At 44.7% G+C, this 18,410-nt stretch overlaps 1 protein-coding gene across 1 annotated transcript in view; it reads right to left on the bottom strand.

Annotated features, from left to right (window-relative positions):
- Nucleotides 1-342: 342 nt before the first annotated feature.
- The window catches only part of LOC144155091 (tetratricopeptide repeat protein 5-like), a 39,854-nt gene continuing 21,786 nt past the window's right edge, over nucleotides 343-18,410 (bottom strand). Inside the window, exons 8-10 of the mRNA XM_077686337.1 lie at nucleotides 8,773-8,942; nucleotides 7,237-7,381; nucleotides 343-3,148 (exon numbers count right to left, since the gene is read on the bottom strand). Of these exons, the coding sequence (XP_077542463.1) occupies nucleotides 3,029-3,148; nucleotides 7,237-7,381; nucleotides 8,773-8,942 (435 nt within the window). The 3' untranslated portion in view covers nucleotides 343-3,028. The remainder of the gene's footprint in view (nucleotides 3,149-7,236; nucleotides 7,382-8,772; nucleotides 8,943-18,410) is intronic.

Raw genomic sequence — 18,410 nt, forward strand, 5'->3', positions numbered from 1 at the left:
GTCAACCCCCAGCTAACCGACCACAGTTCGTAATGCCAGAAGAAATGCGTGGGTGTGGTCTTCCGATATACTGTTTGGCACCTCAAGCCTGCTTTATGAAGCTCAACAAATGTAGTGTACCCAGCCCTTTGCAGCCTCCTTCTAAAGGCATAAGTCTTGCAATAATTTGACAAAAACAAACAAGACGGGCACATAAAGGTATACCCACTGTGGGAAGCCTTCAGTGCATAGGTATACTCACCTCATCGCCCAATGGAAAGAAACGATGGGAACACATAGATACAGCAAAACAGAAACAACAAATGAATGAAGGATGATGATGTCTCTTCATCAACCTAATAGTTGAAAAGCCACAGAATGATAGTTTATTACTACAGCAGACAGCAGTTACTTCTTCTGAGAGATCATACAAAGACATTTTTTAAGCACGGGTGTCATAAACAATTGCGGCTCACCGCTTGCACACCACTTTTCATGTTTTTTCAAAAATGGGCCCATCAAATGCAAACCCCAGTGCCATGAAATTTCCATCACAGGCAGACCTACCTGACAGTACAGCTGAGGTTAGCATACACACACAAAAAAAGAACCTTCTTTAGGTTTCACATGCTACAAAAATCATTTTTATGTTCCAAACTTCTAAACAGATGTACAACACGGTTGACATTTGAATAAAGCCCCCTTTCAAAGGATGCATCACACAGCTGAAGGTTACAAGCATGGACGTTTAGGCACAGCTTCTGCACAGAGTTCTTCAATATATGCCAGCTGCAAAATTATGCATCAGAATATGGGCCTTGCGAGCAGCCCTGCTTTGCTGTGAAGGAAAAGGGGTGTCTAGGGGAGGAAAATTGTACTTTGCTAACATTTACTTTATTTGAAACAATCTGTTCAATTAAAAGCTGCTTTTCAATTTTGGGAATACCGAATTAAGATATGTTCCTAATGATTCAATGGCATTTCCTCCATGGCAGGTGCAATCAGCCGCAACCAGTTGGGCACTTCAACTTCTGTCGACGGACGGTAGGCTAGTACAGTTGCTGTCGCTTGCCCTAGGGCAGGTGGCCAACCGTGGACTGCTTTTTGATACATAGAATCTATAGAGAGCTTTGCGACTCCATATATTGAACAACTCTGCTCCTGTACATTGGAGTTTTTATTGTCAGACTAAAATGCAAAATCCTATCATTGCCAGTGCTTTAAAAAAAGTAGCGATACTTTGCCTGCAAGGCTAGATATTGAATCACACAATATGTATGCTACACGATTTGACTGACATTTCTCACAGCCCTAGGAACCCGCACAATTGTATTCAAATGCATCTGCTCTTAATAGTGCGCATTCCGCACACAATGCATGACAACACTTCTATCTTAAAATCTGTGATGCACCAAACTTCCTTTGTGCTGCATCGCAAGCAAGTCAAAAATGTTAGTGATAGAGAGAACAGAAAGCTCAAAATGCTATCACAATGCAGACACAACAATACCTTGTGACCAGTCCACTCACTAGCAAGCATAACCTAAACAAAAGAGCAGAGGTTACCATATGTGTGCTCCAACACAGCCAGATTAGCTGCAAGACAAAATCTCAGTTCTCAAAATGTACAAAAATACAAAGCACTCCACAATTGCCATACAAGGCTTGCTTATACAACCTTTTGTTGTTCTTTTTCGTGCTCAGCACAAAAAAATTCCTTGACCACGCCTAACAGTTATGATGAAACATTTCTTGCCCTTTCAAAGTTTAGCTAGAAGTGCATATGGAGAATTTGAAATGACTTAAAAGATGCGAGTTTTTAACTAACATTCTTCAATGTGCAAGCCATGTTTGGTACAAACTGTACAAACAAAAGTACTTCATGACGAACCAGGACGCATTGGTTAATTAACACACTGGCCCCTAGTTTCAGAATGAGTTAAATAAACTGAATGATGATGTTCAGTTGCTACAAAGCACTTTTGTTTTGCACTATGTGCGAGCTGATATGCACTTATAATACAATGCCATGCTTTCTCCTCTCCCACTAACCACACAGCAGTCCATGTCAAAGCAAATGAGATTTCAATGAAGACATGACAACACAAACTAGACAGCCCCTTACTTTGCACTCGTGCTGTATAGTTTCTCTACGTGTTTGGCAAAGTTCATCAGCTGAAGCTCCTGTTTTACCTAGCCCAACTAGGAGGCACTTTGTTCCCGTGGTGAGAGCCAACATTTCTACACGCCTGGTATTTCTCAGTGCCAACGTTCCCCAGTGCCCCACAAAAGTTGATAATTTTTGACAAGGCCGATGTCTATACACATGTGAGACTCAACTGGGCCACATTTGCACAGTGCTTTGCTCGGAGAACTAACTACTAACGCACCCACACTTCACTGGCCAACATCATGAATGCTGTGGCATTTCTATGGTGAAGGTCAATCAATTGTTAAACAGCGAACAATCCTCAAAGCAAGCCCCTAAAGATCATGTCCCAAGGGCTACTTCCTACCGATCAATTTAGCTAAAGGATTAAACGTTACTTAACTAGATAATTTCTGAAGAACATTTCACAGTGTAGAAACTTTGCAGAAACATGCCTACAATTGCCATCAACTTTTTCCGGCAAGATTGATTAAGTAACTTTTTCAATTTCTCCTTACGCTGCACGTACAAAACGTAAATTTTTTTGCAGGCACTTATTACACACGTTTTGAAAACATCTGCAACCAAACTAGCATAAGACAACACTACAGCACGTTATATCAAATGCCCTGCTTCTTATGAACTTCCGACAGCAAGCAATACAGGCAAGCTTTGATCCTCACACCCCAACACACTGCATCCTTCCTGATTAATCTCAAACTTGGCACTGTTAGATTCAAAGGGCTGCTGGTTCCCCAGCTCACCTTACCTTACGTGGCCCCGGGCACAAATTACATTCATCTGACATAGCCAACCTGGCTACCATGATTTCTGACTCCTCAAGCAGCACTTACTGCTTGACTCTGCACTAGCGGTCGGCCCATGGTACAGCCAAGGCATTCAATCCTTCTTGATGTGCACTCGGAGCTGGAGGGGTGCCCTGCTGTCACTGCTTAAAGGCTTCCCATTGACAACCACATCCACTGGGGAGTCAACGCGAATGCTGGGAAAGGAAAACACCTGAAATGACAAGCACAAGTCATGTGTCAAAATGTAGGTGTGCCTAAACTCCCAAAATTTGTGCAGACTTTTTCCCCTCAAGCTCCTGGAACTACATTTAAACCTGAATGTAACAAACGTCCACGTAACGAATTCCTCGATTTAACGAAGCTTTTCAATTCCCCATTGCCACCCCCCCTGAAGCCTATCTATGTGTTTGTGAACTGCACGTAATGAAGGCGTTGCGACGGTTAACCTTGATGTAAGGAATTCACTACACTGGTGAGTCATTATGTTTTGCACTTTTTCTGAAAAATCGGCTGAAGAAATGCATTAATCTAACGAATTCCACCCACACCACAAACTACCGTGCGTTTCAGCGTGCGAGTGTGGTGTCGGTGTCGGCGTGTAGTCGTGCGTCTCCACTGCTATCTGTGGTGTTCATTCGTCGGTGATGTGTTGTGCTGCCCGAAAAGGAGAAGTTTTGCCTTTGCAAGACAAGCTCGCAATTTTAAATGCCGTCTCTGCAGGCAAAAAAGAAGAATGTCGCCGCCCGCTACATTATCCCAGCTAGCACCCCCTCAACAATTTTAAGTGCGGAAAAGAGCCCCAAGTTCCTAAAAAGGAGCCCCATAATTTCGGCTCTTCAAACGCATTAAGACACCAAAAAGTGCCAGAAGGCAAAAGTGATACTTAAGTTACGTTTGTAAATACGGGGTAGAGTGACCTCACTTCTTTGGAGTGCCGTGTAGCGACTAAGCTCGTGCGAAAGCAGCAGGCACAAATCACCCAGTACTTCACTGTGAAATATAAATCATTGAAAAGTGAGTTCTCCATCACTGATGTCTAGCATTTTGATTTTGTTTCTGCTTCATCCATGCGAGCCTTAACTCGAAACCGGCATGTAACGAAAAATTGTGAGTTTTTCGTAAACTTCGCTTTATCCAGGTTTAACTGTATACACAGTTAAACACTCAGCAACTAGGATTAGGAGTCCGATATTTCTGGTAAAAGCCTGCCAATTTTAATCCTGCCATGAAGTGGTGAGTGTTGAAATGATAGGACCTCTTAAAATTTCTTTTGGGGCCAACTGACATTTGCTTGTGGTTATACACTTCACAAAAAGGTCACATTTTATGGCCTATTTACTTTAACATCAAGATCAGTGGCAGCATCTAGTACTTGGTTATTTTGAAATTCAATAAAAACAATTTTGGCCTACACGAACTTCACCCACCTAAAAGAAAAATGAATGCTGGGGAATAACAGTGCCACTGGTCTTATATGAAGCCGCAATGAAATACCTGTCCCTCAACAAAGCGTGTCGGCAAAACCGGTGGCATGACTTTTCAGTGGGGCTCTTTGATTTACAGTCTCGGACTCACCGCGGACTCCCCGAGAGGCAGTCCGGCATTCAATTTTCCCATGTATCCCTATGGCTATGGGGAATCCTCACACTACCCGCGGGCTATCCGTGGTGAGTCCGAGATGGCAAATCGAAGAGCCCCAGTGTCTGTTCAGCTGGTTCTTCCTCGGTACTGTAGAGTTTTCCATGGGAGTCCCGTATTATCGGGAACAGCATGTAAAAGCGGTGTATTTCGCTTCGTAGGGTTCATCATCATCAGAATATTTGTATCATCTGCAGCAGAAAGACCTTACTTCCCTTTAAAGACTTACTTCCCTTTATAGCTTCCTTTGCACGTGGTAATAAGTTTCACTCGAGCATGCACAAAACTTTGAATGCTAAAGTTAACTGTGCATTATCTTTCAGAAATGGAATATCCTGGGTCTATGGGAGAAAGAATGTTCTGTTTCTTCAAGATGTACTTATCACTGGAGATAAATATTAATAATACTAATAGGGACCGGGCAGCTGTACAGGTGGCGTCACCACTTGGCGCTTCCCTCATTACTGGAATGGGCCAGCGCATTGGACTACGCAGCATTACATTTTTTGTTGTGTTGCTTCGGTGCTTTTAATGTTTAGGTGGTGTTGTGAGCGGAAATGTTCGATGAAACAAAGTCTAGGCGTTGGGTTTTTAGATGGCCTAACGGTTACGTGAACTCGTTGGATGCTTCTAAGCTTGGGCCTCATTGATATGGGCGCTTTTTGCGGCGCTGGCTCCACCCGATTTGAGTACGAATAAATTTATCGTTAGAATTCATTTCTACCGGTCTAATTATTTCCGCTAGTTTCAATCACTACGGTTTTCATACCAGCCATAACGGTGGGATACCTGGATACGTGCGCTTTGAAGAGAAAGGCACTCACATATGAGTTCTATTACCGTGTGGCCGTGGAAACGTCGCGGCAGTTTACATTTATTTTCTGTAACCGTAAGCTTTGTGCCTTCGGTTTCTATGAGTGACACCATGGGAGCCTGAGAGCTGAAGCGGAACTCTCATGCTTGCAGTGGTAGTTTTATCTAGAGTCAAAGTAATTCAGCCACCCAACAGCCCAAGCTACAAACCCTCCCCCGCCTCCCCTTTCCATTTTACCACCTGTGTGAAATAAAGGCTGGCACTGATAGACAGCCAAGGTGCTAAAAAACATGGCAGCACGTTAGAAGATGTGTTTTTTAATGCGTGAGCATTCTTTGCTGAGTACCTCAATACAAACCGTGTAATGCCTTGTCAATACATTTATCACTATAAGAGTAAATGTAAATCATTGAAAGAAAAAACAAAAAGATAACCAAATGGAACAAAAGTCACCCACTTTGGATAGTGACAGCCAGATCTGGCGGCCACAATCCGTTGCAGGAGACACACAAAAATAAAAATGTATCGAAAACGAATTAATGAATCACATTTCCACGTAATCATGCGATTATATGTGTGTCTAAAACAAACAAACAAACAAAGAAAAAGAGAGAGAGAGAGAGAGAGAGAGAACTAAGAATAGACAGACAAATCAATGTGTAATCCGATCCCGCACTCTCACATGAGTAGCTGCCTGGATTTAGGCATTTAATGCCTCCGAGAAAACGCAACTTTGGTGAAACGGGAAAACCGCATAAGAATTTTTACGCATTAATAGAGAGTTCTCGAACTTTCTGCAAACTTTTTTTATGCCGTGGGCTTCGTGTGGTCCTACAACTCGTGACAGCGGTTTCAGTGCAGCGCAAGCGACGCAGTTCCTGTTTATTCAACCGTAGGTAGCCGCTTGTGGTAAAACGTGACCGCAGCATTCAGTTGTGAAACTGAAGGCGGGTTTATAGCACCCTCCTGTCTCATCATCCTTCAGCCACGCAGTGATTGTTTTTTGAAAAACCATGAACCAACTAGCCAGCAACCAAGACTTATTACAGACATAAAGCAATGCTTTTCTGCATCAAGCAATTACATTCTACTGACATGGGGGTATTTATTCTGGAAATGATTACAGGTGGCTGTTGTGAACGTATTTCCATAATATTAACCATGTTTCTACCATAATAATGGGGTTATGTAGCGTCGTCCCTCGGCATATTTTGGGGGGGGGGGGTTGATGAATGAACACTCGTGCATGACACCATTCATTCATCAACTGCCAAAGGCCAGCGCTGCAGCATACTTGGATTGGGTGCCCACACCGGCTCTGCAGGAGCATTTAACTGCACTATAATTCCTCAATGCACCAACCTGCACACAGGCAACAATACTGCATAAAACATTTGCACGAAGGAACAGACTTGGACTTCCAGCTTGACTTCTAGCTTGGTGCATCGAGCACCATCTACGATTTGCAATTTTCGAGTATGGGCGTAAATCATACACACAGCATACCTCGTAGAGGTCGCCTCCACTTTCAAGATTTACCGATCTAAAAAAAGTACTTGTGGTTATGTAGGTTTTCCAAGCCGCACCGCAGCAGAATGGCAGAAAGCCATGCACATGCACGCCACACTGACTGCCACCGGCATTCCACTGACGGGTGGTTCGCCACGGGTGGCGCTGTTCGCTGAAGTGACGGTGGTGCCATACAACAGCTGCCTCGTCCCTATAGCAAAAAAAAGTTTTCTCTTCTCTTGTAAAACCTAGCCTACATTTAAGTTACACAATGAGCATAAACATGGACAACCTACTCTTGCTTCTTTTTTAAGCACAGGACTGAAAATTGCACTCACATGGCCTTGATGATTCACTTGAACTTGGTACAAATATGGTTCCGGAATGACAAGATCATCTCCAATAACAAATCCTCGTCCATCTGCCATGTTGTAGATATTTACGACGAAGCAGTCACCGTCTTCGTCTAGAACACACGTTGAACTGAAAGCAGAGACTTTAGTTATACTATTCCACATTAAACACTCTACTGCAACTCTTTTTAATCCTGGCTATAAACAAAATTATTTACAAAGAGGAAGGCAATCCCAACTTTGGTCACTACAAGCAAACAATCACCTGCAAGTATATTGATTGATTGATTGATTGTAGGGTTTAACGCGCCGACGCAACGCAGGCGATGAGGCGCGCCGTAGTGGAGGGCTCCGGGTTAATTTTGACCACCTGGGGATCTTTAACGTGCGCCGAAATCTCGTACACACGGGCGTTTTTGCTTTTCGCCTCCATCAGAAAAGCGGCCGCCGCGGCCGGGAATCGAACCCGCGACCTCGTGCTCAGTAGCGCAACGCCTTAGCCACTGAGCCACCGCGGCGGGTCTCACCTGCAAGTATAACTTTGTCAAGTATGGAAAACAAGGTAAGATGCTCACTGCCTTTAAATATGCATTAACACACATCCACAAAAATATTCAAGAAGCACAGTAACAAAGTGTTCTCTCCCTCCCACATGCACATGCACACACACATGCTTGCACACACACACACACACACACACACACACACACACACACACACACACACACACACACACACAGAGAGAGAGAGAGAGAGAGAGAGAGAGAGAGAGAGAGAGAGAGAGAGAGAGAGATTTGTATCATCCTTGCAGCTACAGAATGCATTCGTAACAGCCGCAATATAGCCCACTGGATGCGACACACTTTGCCCGGGAATTTTTCAAATTTGCATCGTCCTGAAATTTGTATCAGGAGTGGTCATAATAAGATTCCATAAACACCCCTGTGAGCCTTATAGATGGTGGCAGTTGACAACTCCTCGCCTGACCTTGACAATAAGTGTCTGCTTGGAACATCCCTTCCTCTATATCATGCATCTTTTTTCAACAATAATGCAATAGTATATTTGTGCATTACTTGGCGTCCCCTTAACCCACAACTGGAGAAGCCTGCTGTTTGCAAAAAGAAACCTCGTAAAATGAAGAGGGGACCTCAAAGCATAAAGAGCATATGGCACCCCGTGCAAAAATGAGAAAATTGCCCAGGAAGATTTTGGTCAGCTCACGTCAGCTTATTTCTTACAATACCCAACTGCAACCAGGCCCTTCCGTTCTGAAGAGTATTGCAATATAACCAGTTTAGCATAAAAGCATCTCCACGCTGAGATACAAATTTGTATTTCCCACGCACCATGGTATTCGAAGGTGTCTTTTCAATATATACTACCACAATGGGAGAAGAAAAAAGAAGAACCCTTAGCCCACTAACCAGCCAAAGGTGAGGCAGACCAAGATGGAAAAAGTACTAATGAGCAAAAGTCAACTTCAAGGACAGGAAGGCTGCCCATGCATGGGGTGCTTACTAAGGGTAGCGTTCCTGCGAGAGCACGCTGCAGGCCACCTTGACAGCAATCAGGCGGCCAGGATTTTTGCCCAGACTCAGATCACGCAGCTTGGCCGGCTCAAGGCCCGCTATCCGGTGAACCTTGAAGCCCTGCAGTAGGGCCCTGATCCTGCGAGGCTTGAGGTTTCCCTGCACAGAGATAAAGCGGCCCCGTGTACACGTTCTCGAGCAAGTCTACAAATGAGAATGAAAGTGAATTGTTCAGTTGCACCTCACCACAATCAGCATACTAAATGCACTCGGCCTGCGAACCAAAGGAAAGCTTAACAGGTTGGGAAAGATTACCGTAGCCTTTGTTACCCTATTTATTTAAAGTTCAAAACTTGACAAATGCTGCATTCCCTTTGCCAATTTAGCCAACGAAACAGTTTAGAGCAATACTCAATTTAAGAACTTTTCGGTCAGAAATAGGCCACCGTGATGCCCTTACAACAACTTTACCATGCAGCCACAATATGGAAAGTTGGGTAGGTTAGTAGATGTACTGAATAGCACACCACGAGATGAAGCACAATGAATAGGATGAAAAACTGTTTTTGCCTGCTCAGCCAGCAAGTTTGGTAACACCAACTTTTGACATTCACAAATTGACAGGTTACCAGATTTCAAAGACATTCGCACATCATCCACGTACATAGAATAAGAAATGGTTGGGGGGCAATGCCTTCCCAAGTGAGTTCACCTTTACTATAAATCACGTGCAGCTTAAAACTTTGCCTCGAGAAGCTCCATTTTCTTGCTTGTTAACTCTAGAAAGTTCTGAACCAACAATAAAACAAAAAGTTCTTTTGGAAATGTAGCTGTCTAGCACATTTACCATGTTGCCCAATATACCAAAAGATTTTAGGTCACGAAGAATTCCATGATGCCAAGCAGTATATTAAGCTTTTTCAAGACCAAAAAATGCAATACTGATTATGGATGAATGCATCTTTAATAAACGATTCCAAGACAACAAGTTGATCACTTGTGGGTTGTCCTTCCCTGAAGCCTGCCTGGCAGCTTTAGAGAAGACCACTGCACTCTAAAAAGTATCCGAGTCTCTTGTTAACCATCCCCTCCAGAAGCTTGCACAGGTAGCTTGTCGGTGTGATGGGACAATAACTTGCAGGGCATAACGCATCCTTTCCCTCCTTTAAAAAAGCCACTACTATAGCCTTCCTCCAAGACCTGAGAAGATGCCCAAAAGCCACATTTTATTGCATAAGTGGCGGAGTGTTTCAAGAGTGTCTGCGTGTAGGTACTGTATCATCGTGCATGTAATGTTGTGTCCCTCCGGAACTGAAGGTTTACACATACTCAGAGCAGCTTTCAGCTCGTGAAGCGAAAACTCAGCGTTATAAAAAGTGTTTGATTTGTTGTTGTTGTCATGTAGGTATATCTTTTCGGTGGATATCTTATGTTTCATATAGGTATTTGTGTAGTGCGAAGAATCGGACACGTGTTCAAAGTGTTGTGCAAGCGTATTAGCCTGGTGCTCAAGAGTGTCTACTATTGTGCTAACTAGGGGCACGCTGTGTCTGCTGTCCTTTGAATTTCCGTATCCTAGACTTTTGCCTGTACACGAGCTTATTGCCTTTTTGCCTCATGGTGCACATGCTACCCCAGAGCCCTTGCCCGTTTACAAGGTATGAGATTACCAGATGGTTCTACGAAGGATACCCCAAGCCTTGTTTTGGGCCTCTCGTGCCAGTCTTCAGTCTTCGTTCCATCGAGGATATGCGCTGTAATGAGTTGGGTTGCCTATGCCACGCGGAGGTGTGCTATGGATGTGTAGTGAAGTTTAGATGTTTCTGTAAATGTACTTCAGTTTGCTCTTGCTTCATTGAACTTTTTATGTGAAGGTGAACTGTTTGTACCTATGCATGTTAGTGTGGTTGGTAAGTGGTCACTACAGTACGGGTTTGTGCCCATGTCTCATTCTAGAGATGGAAAGATAACTGCAGAGCCAATGGCTAGGTCAATGTGTGACTAAGTGTTGCGTCCTATACTATGGTATGTAGGCTGTTTTGAAGCAAAGCTTTATGTGGTTAGGTGAAAGGAAAATGCGGTGGCCTCATCTACGCAGAAAACTCCTCTGGCGCAACCCCATGCGCATGTGTGAAAAAACCAGGTTGGAGAGGAGTTATAAATAAGGGGCAAGAGATCGGCTGGGTTTATCGCAGCGGAGCGTGCATGCAGCGAGCTACGTGAATCACAGCTCAAGCAATAATGGCAGTGCGGGCAGAGCCGCATCACCGTGGCAATGGCAAACACCAGCTACATCTTACTTCGAAATGGGCAGGTCACGCGTCATACGTAAAACATCAGCTGCACTTTACAGCTTTGCTGGTTAACCATGTGTATAAAGTGCATGGGTGCTTTTTTATTGTTATTGGCACTCTTCCAGTGATGTTAAAAACCTTTCGATGAGGCGACGCCTGGCTTCTGGGTGGGAAGAGCTCCAGAGTGAATTATGCGTGTTGAAGTTGCCTACTACTATGCACGGCTCAGGTCCCTGATCTATAAAAGTTTCAAAATCTGAGCCCGACAGTCGATAATCAGGAGGCATGTATATTGTTATTAGCCAATTAAAAATTATTGTACAAATTGCGACACTTTGAAAGACCGTGCAGTAACTCATATACAGTAACTCATTTAAATTGTATGCATTTTTGAGAAGGCCCCTATATAGGGTTGCCAGATGCCGGTTTTTGACCGGCCCGACTGGTTTTTTTGACAGCGGGCCAGTTGCCGATCCGTATTTAAAACAGACTGTCATTGGCCAGTTTTTCTTGGCCATCAAGCTGCGATTAGTTTTTTTTTTTTTTTTTTTTTTCCCGTTATAAATGTCTCAATTCAGAAACTGCGGTGATAAATATGTGTCAACAAGCTCCGCAAAGATACACGAGCAGAGAAACTACAAGGGCGAGCATGTATTTTTCGGAAAGAAGACGTGTTCTTTGGTGTCAAAGCTAATTAGGAACTCGAAATTCTCCCGGGGGGAGAAGTTGCAATGATGGACTTTGTGAATGTCTATGACAGGGCCCTTGCCTACCTTGAGAAGTGGTTCAACTTCAAGAACTCCCCCCCGTAAGACGCTCGCCGAATTGAATCCGTGCAAAGATGCACCCAGTCTACTGGTCATAAATGCAGGAGAGATTTTTAGCATGAAATTTAAAGAGGGAGGCAAAGAACTGTGCTCAAAGCTTTCTTTTGAGGGATACTCTCGCCGGACTTCGACTATACGATGAGAAATCGAGCTCGATCTGGCTCAAATTCTTCAAGGAGGGTAAGTGCCCCCATTTACAGAACCTAATGGAGCACGTTTTCTCTATTCCCTGCAGCAACTTTGTTTGCGAAACGTGTCTTTAGTGTGACGGGGAACTTGAAAACGGATGACAGAAATCCGCTAAGCATCCCAGTGGTTAAAGCGGAGCTCTGTGTGCGGTATAATTTGGTGTACAGTTGTGAAGACTTCACCACGATGGCAAAAGAAATTGGGCTACTTACCCAAGCCGCTAAGTCGAATTTTAATATACATTCAAGTTCCAACAATAGGAGAAGGCAACACAGAATAGTACTTGCTTGTAGGGTTTAATGCGCCAACACAACGCAGGCAATGAGGTGCGCCGTAGTGGACAGCTCCGGATTAATTTTGACCACCTGGGAATCTTTAACGTGCGCTGAAATATCGTACACACGGGCGTTTTTGCTTTTCACCTCCATCAGAAAAGTGGCTGCCACCGCCGGGAATCGAACCCGTGTCCTCGTGCTCAGTGGCGCAACCGCCTTAGCCACTGAGCCTACGTGGCAGGTGATACAGAGTATGTAGTACCTTTTGTCGTTCTGCTTTGCTAGTATATTGCATATTGCATATGTATGTATATATATCAATATCAAATACATTATGCCATATGCATTGCATACTTTTTAACATTAGTTCGGTGGATTCAAATGCAAAGAAGAGCACATGTATGTATATATCAATATCAAATACATTATGCCGTATGCATTGCATACTTTTTAACATTAGTTCGGTGGATTCAAACGCAAAGAAGAGCTTTCATGGACAAAGTATCTGCGGTTACTTTATTACATATTGCACATGTATGTACATTATGCCGTATGCATTGCATACTTTTTAACATTAGTTCGGTAGATTCAAATGCAAAGAAGAGCTTTCATGGACGAAGTATGTGCAGTTACTTTTTTAGTGAAGCCCATTCAGAGCAATAACCAAAATCTCAGTCACTTTCAGTACAAATATTACGTTGATTCCTCCCTAGGAAAACGATACCATAAATGGCATTGCATGTAAAAAAAAAACCATGGCGTCTTTTTTTCAACACAAATTAAACTTTTCAATACCCCCTCCCCCCTGGAGGGCTGGGTTTTTTTCCGGGGAAAGGTGGCAACCTGACCCCTATGGTTTTATTGCCTTAAAGGGACACTGAAGTGATATGTAAACATTGCGGGATTACTAGCGCAAATTGTAGTCCGGAGTCCCCAGGCCATGTTTCGACCACTCTAGGCGCGTTTATGCGATTTTATTTAGTAGAAAAACTAATTCGAAAATGCTGTCCTCCTCTCTTTACGCTCGCCCATTTTCTGTGGCGTTTTCGTGTGACGTCAGGAGGGGAGGTGCTGGCAATTGGCTGGCTGCGCTACTGCACGGCTCCCCGGCCTTCAGACAGAGTCAGTCGGCCCAGCGTTTCGTCCGCCGGCCGCAGGCGGGTCGTCGCAATCAAGGAGGTTAAAAAAAAATTGCTTGGTCGCAATTCGTTCGCTTAGTTGAAACGAAGCCAGGACACGTTTGTGAATGGAAGAATGTGCCTTTCTTTACTTGGTTTGTTTGTACACTGTATCTAGCTCCAAGTCAAGGTCGCTTCACACAGGCGCTGCAGAAGCGCACATGCGACGCTTCGCTGACTGGTACGCCAGTAGGAAAATATAAGGCCTCTTGAAGGCGGGAGAAGAGTCAGCGAAGTTAATATAGGTACTAAATAAATAAAATCAACTGATATTTTTACCGTACAGCGTAAAACTAGGGCGCGGGAAGCACTTTTTTGCGCTGGGCGAACAAGAACAGCGGTCAGCAGCACGACTACGCATCTGCGAACGCTTTTCCGTCTACGAAATGCAATTGCTAGACGTGAGCTACTGTGGAAACTCGGGCGACGCTTACTGCACGAGCGCAGTACAACAAATAGTCACCTAAGCTGCTTGAAATGCCAAAACGAAATAAAAGTGTAAACCGGTTGTGCAATATATACCCTATATTAGGAAGCCCTGCGGATCCGGCTTCGTGGCCGAGTGGGCTAAGGCGTCATGTAGTTCATCGCAAATGTTTTGCAAGTCACGAGTTCGAATCCCCGCGGGTACGTGCTTTTTTTTTTTTTTTTTGTAAGTTAACTTTTTTGTTTTCCGCCGATGTTTTCTATATTGAGTTCACCTTTTTTTGGGCCGCAACGTTCATGTTTACACGAACTAGTTCACAAAACACGCGCAGGCTGGTACTGGCGCGCTAGCGAGTTCTCGTTGGCGTGCTGTTGCCATAAGCACCGACTGCTTGCAGGCAGTGGGCACAGGCCAGAATGAACAGACCCTTGGCCTGGTGCGAACACGCTTTTTACGATACAGGCATGAGGGAGGCAAGCTCCAAATATGGGGGAAAAGCGCATGACATTTGGGCGTCTGCGGGTACGCGGAGGGCGTTCATGCACTGCGTAGGTCTCGGCTAGTGAATGCTACGACTACAAGCCGTCCTGGGAGGCTTATCTTGTGCATTTTACAGCCGCCAACATGGCAGAAGCGCGGTACGATGATTACTGAGATATTGAGAATGCCCATCCAACAACGCCATTGGTTATGTTTTACAGAACCGAAACCGAAACCGAAACTTGTTTGATTGCTAACCTTGGTCATCGTCCAATCACGGCGCCCCTCCTCTCAACGTCACAGCCTTAGTTGGTGCGGCCGCCGCAAACCGCGCATGGTAGTTTTTCTTCTTTCGCGCTTTGTAAAATAATTACCGATTTGTCAACCGGATAAACGATGAAAAGTGTGCTAATTTGAGCCAGTCTACGCAGTGCAAGCAAAAACGGGAGCTTGACAAATTCACTTCAGTGTCCCTTTAAGTTTTCTCTTCCCATTATTTATAGCTAAGAGCAAACGGAGTGTGTGTATGTGTGTTTATGTAGTGTCTTTCGTGGCTGTGATCCTTGGAAAAAGCTTTTTAATTTTCTCCATGAACTTGTATACTGCACCTCGTTCCTTGCGCTGAGATGCAGGCAGGTATTGTGTGACGTCCATGTTGTCGTTGGCATTGGATGTCCTGGGGGTCCCAAACATATTGAGCTCTTTCGACTGTGAACCATTTCTGCTGCTCTTTGCTGACACTGCCAGCACCCAGGGTGTCAGGAGCGCCTTACGTGGCAAGGGGGGGTGTGGTGGGGGTGGGAGCTGCTGTGCAGTGTGCTGCCCCCTCCGTGTCCATCCCCTCTGTGCCATCAGGTGTACTGGGGGCTGGTGGAATGGAAATAAAAGCAGCAGCATAGCTCCCGACGAGGTGGTCGGCACCGCAACCGCTACGGGTTCCACATGCAGTGTGATAATGGCTTGGACCGCCAAAGGCAACCCTGCATGGGGGTGGATATGGGGGTGCGGGGATGGCAGGATAAAGACCGTCTGGTGGCACTGTGTACCTGCCGAAACCAGACACCATTCCCCCCCCTCCCCTGGTGAGCTGTGTCGGTGTACCTCCCCATGAGGAAAGAGACAACCCTCTTTCGTGCCTCTGAAAATGTTTTCTCTGAGATTTTGACATTGATGATTCTGGAATTTCCCGTGGGTCTATGAGTGTGTTGGGTGTGACCCCTGGCTGTTGCTGCAAGTGAATTGTGTAGCCTGGGAGTCTTTTGTCGGGTGGTCGTGTCCCGAGTACGTTGTGCAAGTTGTTCTGCCACGACAGGAGCTGGTGCAGTGCCCAAACCGCTGGCACTTTAAAACAGTGGTGCAGGTTCAGGATGTAGGGTCGCACAGAACAACAGATAAAGTGCATTTATGCATTTGGGTAGTGAGCAATGGTTGAAAGTAAGGATGAGGTGTTTAGTGGCTATTTTTTTGTTGTCTTTTCTCATGATTATGCACCTCACTGCTGTCACGTCTTATCTTTTAGGCCTTCAAGCAGACCGGCTTCTGTTTCATTCATGAGATCTGGCACAGGGATCACACCCTGGGAGCTCATGTGGCCCTGATTCTAAGATGAACCATGCATGATTGCGCGAGGAGCCCGGTGGCTTGCTGGTTGTTATTGACCTCCATTAGAACTTTACCAGTTCTGAGTTTTTTTCGCTTTGTATGACTTCCTAATTATATCTTCGAGGAATTTTGAAACCAGAAATATGGACCACGAAGCAATGGGGTGTGCTGTGTCAACTGATCCTGTTATCAAGAATTGAGGGTAGTCATCTGGATTTGGGAAAGTGTTGGTAAGGAGCACTGGAAATGAACTTCAGTGCGGCCCCTTTTTAGGGCCCAATCATTTGGGGGTGGGGTTAGAATTTACCATAAGGCATTAAAAGAAGAAGGGAACAAGTAGTGCACCGTCTGCTGGCTTTACTTTTGAAGGCCAGTAAGGTCCTGGAGCTCCCTGCCTGGTAGACAGACAGCGAGCCTATCGGCTGGACCTTGACCACGGTTCCGATGGCCACCGCTTGAGGCTTCTTTCCCTTCATGTCTCAACTCCTTGCCACGCGGTTGGTTATAGCTCATGTTTGGGGGCTCAGCGTCAATGGTGTCGCCACTTGCGGTCACCATGAACACTTAAGGTGCCCCGCGCAAGGCGAGGATAACAGAAAGCTCTGCTCCACACAGAAGACCGGGCATCTCATACCAGATTATCATTTTGTTCAAAGTGAAACGTTGCTGCCATCACTGAGGAATTTGTGTTTCCAACTGCGGATTTCTAGATTTCCAACTGCCTGCTTCCTTCATCACACAAAATATGATGTTGCAGATGTTGCAACTCTGCAGATTAAGAGTTAGACGTACAAGTAATGTGTATAAGTAGCTTCCGAGTTGCCACCCTTTCCTTTGTTTTCTTTACTATATGGCTTATTTGACTGACGTTCTCCTTAAACGTGCCATCAGTGTTATTCCACGAGGCATTCTTTCGAATGGAATGGAGTTGCATCATATTGTCAAGGTCCATTAAAAACTCTGTTCTGTAAGCAGTGTTTTACTGACATTGCGTCTGACACAGTCGCCAGAGATTGAACAATTCAAATACTTAGCTGCATTCCAGCTTTTCAACAAAACCTACAATAGCTTTATTCCCAAGCGCATTTTTCTGGTTCAACTCCCTCATCAATGCTAAGCAGTTACAAAGCAGCCACTCTTAAGTTCAGTGCTTAACATTTCCAGAGGCAGTATTGCAAGACTGATCAATTCTTGCCCGCGTTATCCCCTTTCGCACACGTGCAACTTTGTTTTTGGTGAGAGTTTTAGCCTGATGAATGGTGATGGGATGCAGCAAACTGCATCCGCACCACACGCACATCGTGTGTGTAATAAGGCCATGGTGTGCGTGGCGCATTTTTACACCTGGAGAACGCTTTTCCTGTTCATGTTTCTCAATGGTCACAGAAGTCCTGGTCTCTTGAAAACACTGCAGTTGTAAACAAAACGGGCATTGATTAACCATGGCATTGATTAACCATGGTGATGATAGTATGAATGGGGCTATTGGGTGGCAGTTACAAGCCCTGAGCTCTGCATGTATGACAGCTTTGCTCTAAATGCTCCGTGTCTGTTGATAATCCGACAAGCTGCTCGTGGGAGAAAAAAAAGATAGCACGAAAAATATGAACAAGAAGAAGGAAAGGTGGTGCTTCGGATAGCATTATTCTTACTGGAGTTTCTTGGTGAATTTGGGCGCTTATGTTACATGTTACTGACAACTACCAACACTATTTGGACTGCTGAAATATATGAACCCCAACTTAACAAAGTGAACAATTGCACCAAGTTTTTGACTGTAAGTAGGACTTATTCTATTGGGGTTAGAATAATGCACATGATGTTTCACCTAACTTTAGTCAGAGCTTACAAATATTTCGATTCAGTCTAAGATGATGCAACCAAATGCATATTGCTCACTTTTGAATGTAGTTTCTCACACTATTTTTTGTATTTTATTTAATTAGATAATCAGCCAATTTTAACTAGCCAACTTTCGAACCAACGAAGCTAGACAAAAAAATCCCAATTAGAAAGTTGCAGAGGGCTTTTCAAAATGTCCGAATAAACAGTTTCTGTCTTTCTATCCATTAAGCATTAGTGTTTTTCAGCTTACTGATGTTCCTGTGAAATACAAAAAAAAAAAAAACACCACGTGACGTGCCGGCTTGTGCGTCTTGATCGCAGTGCTCCCAAACTTTCCGCGCACTAACTGGCATAGGCGCTGGCTGTGCCATTTACGCCAGCGATGTGCTTCTCTCTCGACAGATCATCAATAGCGATAAGCAGGTGCAGCGGCTATCGCCTGCCCTGCCGGAATCAACAGGTTCGTCATCTGCCCTGTGTTGGGAATGACGATCCCAGGGCGGTCGCCAA

Source organism: Haemaphysalis longicornis, unplaced genomic scaffold, assembly GCF_048455015.1.
Source record: "Haemaphysalis longicornis isolate Haplotype H1 unplaced genomic scaffold, Haemaphysalis longicornis Haplotype H1 scaffold_1, whole genome shotgun sequence".
In the NCBI taxonomy this organism is placed as follows: Eukaryota; Metazoa; Arthropoda; class Arachnida; order Ixodida; family Ixodidae; genus Haemaphysalis; species Haemaphysalis longicornis.